A 10023-nucleotide genomic window follows, 5' to 3' on the forward strand; every position below is an offset into this window, starting at 1 on the left:
CTGCAAGTCATTCTGATTCCTACATGAACAAGCATAACTCTCGCCTCTCACAAACATACAATCAGCAGTAGAGCTTGTGATCCCCCGGCCTCCCCATGAAGGAGAGCAGGGTGGGGGGCCATTCATTAACGCATTGGTGCCTTTGAATCAGATGGCCGCTGGCACCGCTACAACCTCTCAAATTAGTTGTGGTTCCTTGGGCCGGGACAACGGGCGTCCAGGGTCACCCGCATGCCTGGCATTCCTCCACTGCTAGTACTGACAGCGGCAGCACACAGCACCCAGAAAAACAATGCTACACAAGCATTTCATAGAAACACACAACAGACACAAAAAACGGCCCCCAGCAGCTGGGGAGGGAGGGGGGGGGGGGGGAACATGGTAGAGATGAAAGTATGCACTAAACTCTTTGCATTCTCAGTGGAATTTTTACAGTATCAGTATCAAGATAAAAACACCATCATGGATCTATTGAACCCTACAAAAAAGGGAAGCAGAGCTGCTGTTGTGGTTATGATGAAAAATCTCATGAATTCTGCCTTAATGAAAAATACTTCCTGGTTTGTTGCAGATTTTCTTAAGGGGTGAACACTCAACTACACTTTGCTACAGACCACTTTTATTACAGAATATGCAACAATTTATTGCAATCTCAGTGTTCAGTAATATCCCTGGAGCATTCAATTTTCAATTCAATTCCACTGCATTCATTCCAGTTTCCAAGCCGTGACCCCGGCTGCTATGAAATAATATATCATTCCAAAAGGTGTACTTGAAAACAGGGCTTTGTGTCTGTAACCTTAGTTTTGTAAACTTGAACATTTATGTTTGAAAGTTTAAAGTCTGTGATGCAGGCTTGCACATACATACTTGCAGGCTGAACATTTGGGTGTCTGCAGCCTGCAAACTTAAGTGCAAGCTTGTGCATTCAGTTACAGGCCTGCAAGCCTGCAGTCATGACCTGTGAGAAAACCAAAAACACTCAGCTGGGATTGTGTGGGCACTACGTTTCACTATTAATGCTCTTTTATTTCTGTAATGAGTGATCTTTAATGCGTTTGTTGCCGCACTCTCAGCTAGTAAGCAAATGCTAACACCATGCTAACATTACATTGCCAATATAATCTTTATTCATAGATGTCATTCGTTCTGGGGTTTATCTGAATACCACTAGGCTAATACAGTAGATTTTGAATAGGTGGTTTTACCTGTTGCGTGTGGCCCAGTGGGATCTTCTAGCTAGCAGCTGGATAACTGTTGACTGTCTTATGATCAGTAGGTGATTTGATGAAGGATGCTATCCCCCTTGTTAGCAAAATGACCAAAATGCATCCCCCTCGTTAACCTGCCCACCCCCTCTCCAGATAACTGGATTAAATGGAATTGTAGAATTAGAAATGTCATAATTATAGTTAAAGCATACTGCAACAATGTCCTCTGGGAGGTGTACAATGGGTGTGTATGTTGGTTGGTCGTGTGGGAGCAGGGGGGTGCTCCCATTGGGCCATTCCCCCGGTTGAAAATGAACAAATCACCAACTGCCTGAACAGCCTGACCAATTGGATTCTGCTCGGCTCCAACAAAGCTGACTGGTCAAAAGTTGAAGGTCCCATCCCCTCCTTCATACAAAGTTCAATGTACAGAACTGCAACACATGAAACATGCAGTAAACATGTCAAATGTCTTTGTGTATGCACACACACTCCCGTGTGAGTGTTTTTGTCTCACAGGTCATGAATACAGGCTTGCAGGCCAGTAACTGAATGCACAGAATTGCAAAACAGAGTTTGCAGGCTGCAGACACTGAAATGTTCAGCCTTGAAGTATGTATATGCAAGCTTGCATCACAGTTACAAACAGAAATGTAAAAGTTTACAAAACTAAGGTTACAGATACTAAACCCTGTTTTCAAGTATACCTTTTTGAATGAAATAATATTCCATAAGTTGCTTACTTCAGACTAATTCTAACCCTGTTTGGAGTAAGTTCTATTAGATCCTGCAGAATATCCTCTATACAAGATTGTACCATACCATTTCATCACACTGCATTTGGGCTGTCAGCTTTCTCTGTGAAAGCCACAACTCAGTGGAAAGCCCTACCTGATGATATGAAGAACTGTAGTTCTATCAATACATTCAAGACCAGACTGAAACATGTACTAAAGACCACTGAGTCACACAGCTGAGTTTCGTTTACATTATTTCTAATTGACATTGTGGGTGTATGTGCTGTGCTGTGTGTAGCTTTGTATTTTGTATGATGTGTTTTTTGGGTTTTTTTTTTTGCTTTTTACTGTTTGTTGTTGTGCTGTTGTATGTTTTTTTTCTCAGGGACTACAGATGCAAATTAGCTTCAAGCTAACTCTGGTGCAGTGCATCTTTAATGTTTCAAACTGCACACTGTCCCAGTCAATAAATAAATAAATAAATAAATCAGTACAAGGCTCCAGACTGTGACCGAAATGGTCACATATGTGATCATGTTGTGTGCGAGTGTGTCAGTTAAAATTTCAGGCGGTCACATTTGTGCATGATGATCATTAGGCTGTTTTGCAAATATCAAGTCTTAAATCGCTGTCAATCTTCAGGGTTTTTTCCCTGCCTATCTAACTCAAAGACAAGCTGCCTTTGTATTACTGGCTATAGCCTTTGTTGAAAATTCCTGCATGTGATGTTGACAGAACCAAAAAGGCAGAAGTCAACTGTGAGGGCAGTGCAACACCCGGACAGTTCACAGCATCCACACGCTACAGTTACCTTGTAATTCATCTTCAAATTATTAATTTAATGACCAAATAATTACCATGAAGTATATTGTGAATACTTTCTATATCGTCACTAAGAGACTAACGTTAACGGAGCAGAGCAGCAATCAGTAGTAACAAACTAGACCAGCTGACCAACACACACTGCAGCATTAAACAACCGAAACCAACTCTGACGTAAAGAAAATAACTCGGTGCTCAGTCTGTTTCACCTCAACAACCCGGCACCCGCTCAGCATCTTAAACAGTGATGTCTTTCCCCTGAACTAACGGAGCAGCAGAGAGGCTGCTCTCCACTGCTGGAGACATGACGTTAATAACACAGCGGAGCACTCCACCTCCCCCTCACTTTGTTATTCTCATACAGCCAGTAGACTGTAAGGTGGGAAAAGGCTGGTGTGTGGTTCCACACACACACACAACACACAGTGAGTACATTGTGTGTACTCATTGATGTATAATGTTTACAGGGAACATGAGACAGCTGGTTTTTCATTGTCTGATCATAACAGTATCTTTAATTCCTGAACATTTCTGTACCGACTGAATTACCTCAACAGTTGAGGATGAACGCAGTTTAGACTCTGGCTGTCTGACCGGCTGCTATTAGAAAACAAAAGTGAGAACACAGTTTATGGTCCACATCCCCAAATTTTTACTGGGCCTTTATTTCAGCGTGTTAATCATCATTGCAGAATTTACCAGTATATTTTTGGTTTTACTGATTAACTAACTGGAGTTGACAACACACCTCAACACACAGAAAAGACAGCTCAGAAATTTGGATGACGTGTTTTACATGCCACAGTATCCTGGATTCTGTGGGAGCATCCTTGCTAGCATGTCCATGTTTCTCAAAAAATGGGGTACCATATCCAGGTTTTTGAAACCAGGATATGGTATTTACACCAAACCCACATAACAGAGATACTCCAAAAACAAGCAGTCACTGGAATACTAGTGACCATGTGAACACACTTGGTGAATAAAAAGAAGCTGCCCACAGCTGAAACATAGTGAAAACAGGTAAGACAGCCACAGTGATATTGCTCAAATCAAGCAAATAAAACTGTACTACGTGTGACTAAAATCCTTGAAAAATATTGTATTTGATTTCAGTGAAGCAATCACATTCGAAAATGAGAAAAAGTATTGTAATGACGCAGTTTGCCTAATGTCTGTCAGCACACACCTTGTGTCATTTCCTGTTCATTTCTTGCATTCAAACTGCCAAAACATTGTAACATCCTCCTTAGTACACAGAGTATTCTTTGCATTATTAGTACATTGTATGAAAGTAAGACACACTGTGGTATAAATCCCAAGATATTTCAGGAATTTCATGACCAGTAGCAACCATGGAGCAAGAAGAGCTGAGATAACATCCAAAGCTGATCTGCTACATCCTCAGATGTCAGAGACAGACAGGATTGATTTGGAATCTCCCTTGACAGTGCCTTGCATTTGACTCAGAGTGCTGACACAACACTCTATACCAACCTCTCCAGCTAAACGCAGCCCATTTACTTACTATGCCTAAAGGGGGCTGGGGGAGAAGCACAAGGCTTGGAGCAGACAAATGAAACTGAAGGGCGGGAGCGCTGAGGGAGGGAGAGGGAGAAGCGAGTGACAGAGCACGAGGACAGAGCCTATTAGGCGGGAGGATGACTGAGGCTGGTAGAATGAGGAGAGCGATAGTGACACCACCTAATTTAGCCCGCTGCCAGCGTTCAGATGTGTGTGGATGTTTTTGTGTGCGAGTGAGTGCAATCCTGTATGCTTCTGTGAACCGCAGGGGTGTGGTGCTGGACACTAAACAGCAACGTGCCACATGAAGGTGTCTGTAAAGGTGCTCTATTATTACATTCGCATCTGCACTTTTGTGGATGTATATCAAATGTAATAAACAACCTGGAAATTCATGTCACTCGCACTGAAATGTGCATTGGAGGACTAATCTTTTTTTTTTTTTGCCCTAATCTGCTCATCAGATTATCTGCATCAAAAATATTCGATTCTTTTCTGATGTAAATGATGCAGCTTCTCCGGCCGTGGACCCACGCCATGACAATCCTATTGCCGGACAAAGAAAGTGGAATTCCCTTCCCTCCTGTGTGTCCCTGAGCCAACATATCAATTTAATAAGCAGCCTGCATCTGAGGCAGCAATGGGGTATATGAGGACATGACCGTGCTTTTGGCATTGGGAGTTTCTGATGAGATCTTTATGTATGCTATTTGAAAAGCATGCTCCTCCACTCATGATGAGGCTCTCTCTCTCTCTCTCTCTCTCACTCTCCACACAAAGGAATGTCACACAAAGGAAACGCGTGAGTGTGCCACTCAATAGGAAACAACACACTATCTGCTGTGTGTTCCTATTAGAAAGGCCTTCTCCTTTTGCTATCACATGCTGGCTACCGAAACAAAGAAAAAAAAGGACCACACTTCCGTTGCAAAATTGAAATAGAAATCACAGCATAATGAGAGGCAGTGTGTAACACACGGTAACAGCAGCGGTGGCTGTGTATCAGTGTCATTCTCTAATGAGGGGCTGTAAATGCCGAATCCAATTCACAAATCTGGCAGGTTAATTCGATAGTGCTTATCGGGAACCATAAACAGCCCATTACACACCATTTGAGGACACGTCTTTGTGAGACTCCAGTCCATTCGGCATGAATGAAAGACTGCAAGTCGGTCTTCCTTCAACATTTCAACCGCAGCCTTCATCCGCTGAAATTATACCAGCAAAATTCAAACATCGAGTGTATTTATGAAATGATGTGCTGCTGAGGAATTTGTGCGCCGAGCTCAACGAATCGTTAAAGCCTTCAACAGTGCAAAACATCATTAAATTGGTACATTTTTGAACGGAGTTTGGCGTCCCCGGATACGCTGTATACTGTTAAACTGGAAGGATGAACTGAAGTAGCCTACTGAAGAGATTGTTTCTCATCATTTGACAGCAAGCTGTTAAACCGTGGTGTCTGCGGGGCAAAAATCCATCTGTGCTGCTTATCTAAACTAGTAAGACCAATGTCACCACCTACCACAAGAAACACTGTCATTTCTCAAACCGTTACTTAAGAACAGCTAGACAGGAAAACGAAAAAATGTCGAAACTGTTGTGGTTTAACACCAGCAGCTAACGTGAGTATGCAAAGTAGATATGTCACGTTAACGTTATCTGTCAGACAATAGCAAGTTAAACTTCCCTGCAACACTTAAAACAGTTTATTACCCAATTAGACAAGAAGGCAGAGAGGACAGAAACTAAATGTTGCTACCAGGAGGGACAAAAAAGCTCGATAAGAAGTCAGGAATTTATGTACAAACATCTACCAAAAACACCAAGCAAGAACGAGACTGTCATATCACCTGGAATGAGAGAATAGTTACCAAGTTAAAAACATAGGCTAAGGCGAGACAATGTTGCACCGAGAGATAACTGAAAACTGGAAGAAGACACTCAGCCCTGAGGCAACATAAAGTTCAACTATGTGCTCCAAAAAAAACCTGCGAGGGGACATGCTCCAACCACAGAGTCAATGAACAACCAGGGCTTGACAAAAAGCAAACATCCACTCACAGTGATGCTGCCAACTTTGTATTTGCGAAAAACTGAGGACTGATCCTCCGGACGGACTCTTTGTGCTCTTTGTTGGCGAAGCAGAAATCCAAAAACTGTTGCCAAAACCTGGCCGAGGAGAGGCCAGCTTTGATCCTAATGTGACTTTTACCTCCCTGCTTCTTTTTTCCCCTCAGACAATAAACATTCCTCAGACAGGCAACAGCAGGCTGGCCGCCGACCCTGCGCCATCTTAGTTACACACACTCTGCTTCTTCGGGCTTCTTGAACAAAGAGCTTTTCTAACGGAACCAGCCGGACCCATAAGTGTAACTTTCGAGAAACACGCAAGAAACACAAACCACAACTCCACGTTGCCTATTAAAGGGAACTTACCGGTGTTTTCTTGTATCCTTGTCCCGAACAGGAGGACGAGCAGAAAGCATGGTATTGCATCCATCGTGGCTACGGACCAGACTGGCAGCCGACTGCTAACTTCTCCCTGCGCTGAGGAAGGTAGGCGCTGATTGGCTGACAGAGCTGCAAGTCCCGCCTAGCCAGTGCGAGTTCGGAGGAAGAGCGAAGCTGATTGGCGGAGATACCTGCCACACCCCGCCCCACTAGAGCCACTCTACCACTGCTGTAAACAAACACTGTTGCTATTCACTATAATGACAAAGTATTAATTTATCTTACTTTCCCAATTTCCATAATCAGTTTTTTTATGAATAACACGTTCTAGAATGACCTTTTAATAACCACCTTTATACCAAAACTAATAATAAAAAACAACCTTTACAGAAAATTTTCATATTTTTTGCTATTTGTCTGCTATAAATTTACATCATAGAGATTTACTGCATTTCACCCTTAATGTAGGAAAACTTCAGCATAGCCAAAGGCTAAATGCACTTGGTATGATTTCCTCATACAGCTGTTATACAGACTAACTTTAAATAGAATTTCTCCACAGAAAAGTACATCTTTGAGGAAAAATTAGCTCAGACAGAGAGGAAGGTGACACTCGTGATTTTGTCAAAGAGAAAGAATATGTCACAGTGGCTCTGACTGAGGCAACATATCATAATAATAACATCAGCAAATAGAGATGACATTTTTCCTACTCCCGAGATAAGATATCCTCAATGACATGCTGTGGCTAGAACTGTGTGCATCGCCCATATGTTAGTCTTTCACACACAAACACACACACACACACACACACACACATACACACAAAAAGACAGATGCCCCACACAATCACAGCAACTTACACACACACACACACACACACACACACACACACACAAACATGCCCCTCTTACATTGTTCTAAAGCCTATAACCCTTTGTCTCATTCACAATTACTCCATCTCTTGAGAGGACACACACACACACACACACACACACACACACACACACACACACACACTCACACACACACACACACACACACACACACACACACATACTTGACCTGGCCTCTGCCCCCCCTCCACCACCAATCCCATCGCACACACTCACTCACACACACCCTCCCTAGTCCCTGGAGAGTGTGACAGAGATTGATGATGGCCTATTATTTGATGTCCAACTGAGCCCTGCACAGCCTCACACGCACACGCACACACGCACACACACACACACACACACACATACTCACACACACACACACACACACACACACAGGCTGGTACACTCTCATGCATATTTATTGTAGTTGTCCCTAAAAGATGGAGAACAAAAATTATACGAAACTAATCAAATGAATGGAACAACATCAACTGTAGATAGATGGATCATGTGATGTATATTGTCCAAATATGTAGGATCCTATTTAAAATCCCAAATATTATATTCACGTGAACAGATGTTATTAAATGGAGAAGGACCTCTGACACCCCATCCTCCTGACGTGCACTCTCACACACACACACATACACACACACACACACAAAGACACCGCCTGCTCTTAGCAGTAATCAAATGCTGTTCATATTTCTGTGCTTGTACCTGTGTCATTTGCATTTACAATTTTGGCATTTAGCAGACGCATTCATCCAGAATGACTTGCACTGTGTGGAGCAGTATAAAAAAGATTTTTAATCACAAAATTACAAGCAACCAATAGTAAGCGGTGCAAAGGTCAGTGAGGATGTTCCTTTGAGTGCAGAATGATGTTGCAAAAATATAGGCACAAGCAAAGAAGAAAAGGGTAGTTGTTTTTTTTTTCAGAACAAAATCAATATTTGGGGATTCAGTGGGGGAGGTAAGTATGCCCTAAGTAAATAAATCTTCACCCACTCCTTGGTTCTGTCTGGAGTGGGAAGGTCAAAGGTCTCTTCATCATTGAGGAGGACAGGAGAGAGCACAGATGACTAAAGCTCTGTAGAGTTTCCATTTCAAGTGTAATCCTGCTCCCTGCTCTGCAAGTGTTCTCTTATGTGACATATGGAGCTGGTGTGTCACAGAGGATGAAGACTAGTTAAACGAGTAATGATACAGGGCTTAAGGAGAACAGGGAGGACATGCAGAGAGGAGGCAAGCAGCAACCACCAAAGCTGAATGCTGAAGTGAATGTTGGTGCCTTCAGCTGCAGTTTCTCTATAGGCCACTGGTTGCTGGCTACAAGAAAAGCTCCATTCATCCGTCTGTCCAATACTTTGATTCACTATAAGATAAATGTCTTTGCTGTAAATCCTGCACTGATTGCCATGAAATGTGCTGTGGATATTCCCCAGAAGCTGATCCCCAGAGGATTCCAATATTTTTGTAAAATAATGTACACAAGAGATGAACACAAACCATTGTTCTATTCCTCACAGAGGATGAACCCTTTTCATTTTGGATTTTAATGTCACCCAGAGGGCAAAATGTCCTGCACACAATATGCCTTATAATATAATAGGTCCACCATGACCTTTGCTGAGCTCATTCATGCTTCTCAGAGGATAACCCTTTTGATTTTAATGACGTCATGGCCTTCCCTCAGGGACATGTTAGATTTTTAGCCCCAGAATTGGTAACACTATAAAGTATGGAGGCTCTATGGGGAAGGAAAAAATATTTTACAATAAGGTTCAGGAGCGATAGTCCGCTGTGTGCACCATTATACTATGTAATAGTCTCACATCTGGTATGAATTCATGCAGTAGTATGGCTTTAGTGATGGTAATGTCGGTCACTTGGGTTGTCCACCACTTTGGTACACGCTGAAATATCTCAACAACTATTAGATTTCCATGAAATTTGGTAAAGACATCCATGGTTTCCAGAGACACACAACTTCCCCTCCTGTGCCACCAGCAAGTAAAAGTTTGCGCTTACTCAGTGATATCTAAACATCTACTGAATGGATTGGTGCAAAATTTGGTCCAGACATTCAGAGTCACCAAAGGATGAATCTTAATTACTTTGTTGATCTCGTGACATAATTATGACGTTGAAATTTGTGGTTTTGAGTGAAATATCTCAACAACTATCGGACGGATTTCTATGAAATTTGGTACAGACATTCATATTTCTCTCAGGATGAATTGTAATAGCTTTGAGGATCCTCTGACTTTCCTCAAGCACCATCATCAGGTCAACATTTTCACTTGTCCAATACTTTGGCTTATAACCAAATACCCATAACGACTGACATTCCCATCAGCCCCAGCTGTGCATTGTGTTCAGTGCTAAATA

The 10023-nt window shown here is 42.4% G+C and overlaps 1 protein-coding gene across 2 annotated transcripts in view; it reads right to left on the reverse strand.

Annotated features, from left to right (window-relative positions):
* The window catches only part of tgfbr1b (transforming growth factor, beta receptor 1 b), an 81202-nt gene extending 74259 nt beyond the window's left edge, over positions 1-6943 (reverse strand). The window contains exon 1 of one of the 2 annotated variants that reach the window (XM_067577658.1): positions 6734-6943. In XM_067577658.1, coding sequence (XP_067433759.1) covers positions 6734-6797 — 64 coding nt within the window. In that variant the 5' untranslated portion in view covers positions 6798-6943. The remainder of the gene's footprint in view (positions 1-6733) is intronic. The other variant, XM_067577659.1, reaches the window with a different exon arrangement.
* Between the last annotated feature and the right edge of the window lie 3080 nt (positions 6944-10023).

This window comes from Thunnus thynnus, chromosome 21, assembly GCF_963924715.1.
Source record: "Thunnus thynnus chromosome 21, fThuThy2.1, whole genome shotgun sequence".
Lineage (NCBI taxonomy): Eukaryota > Metazoa > Chordata > Actinopteri > Scombriformes > Scombridae > Thunnus > Thunnus thynnus.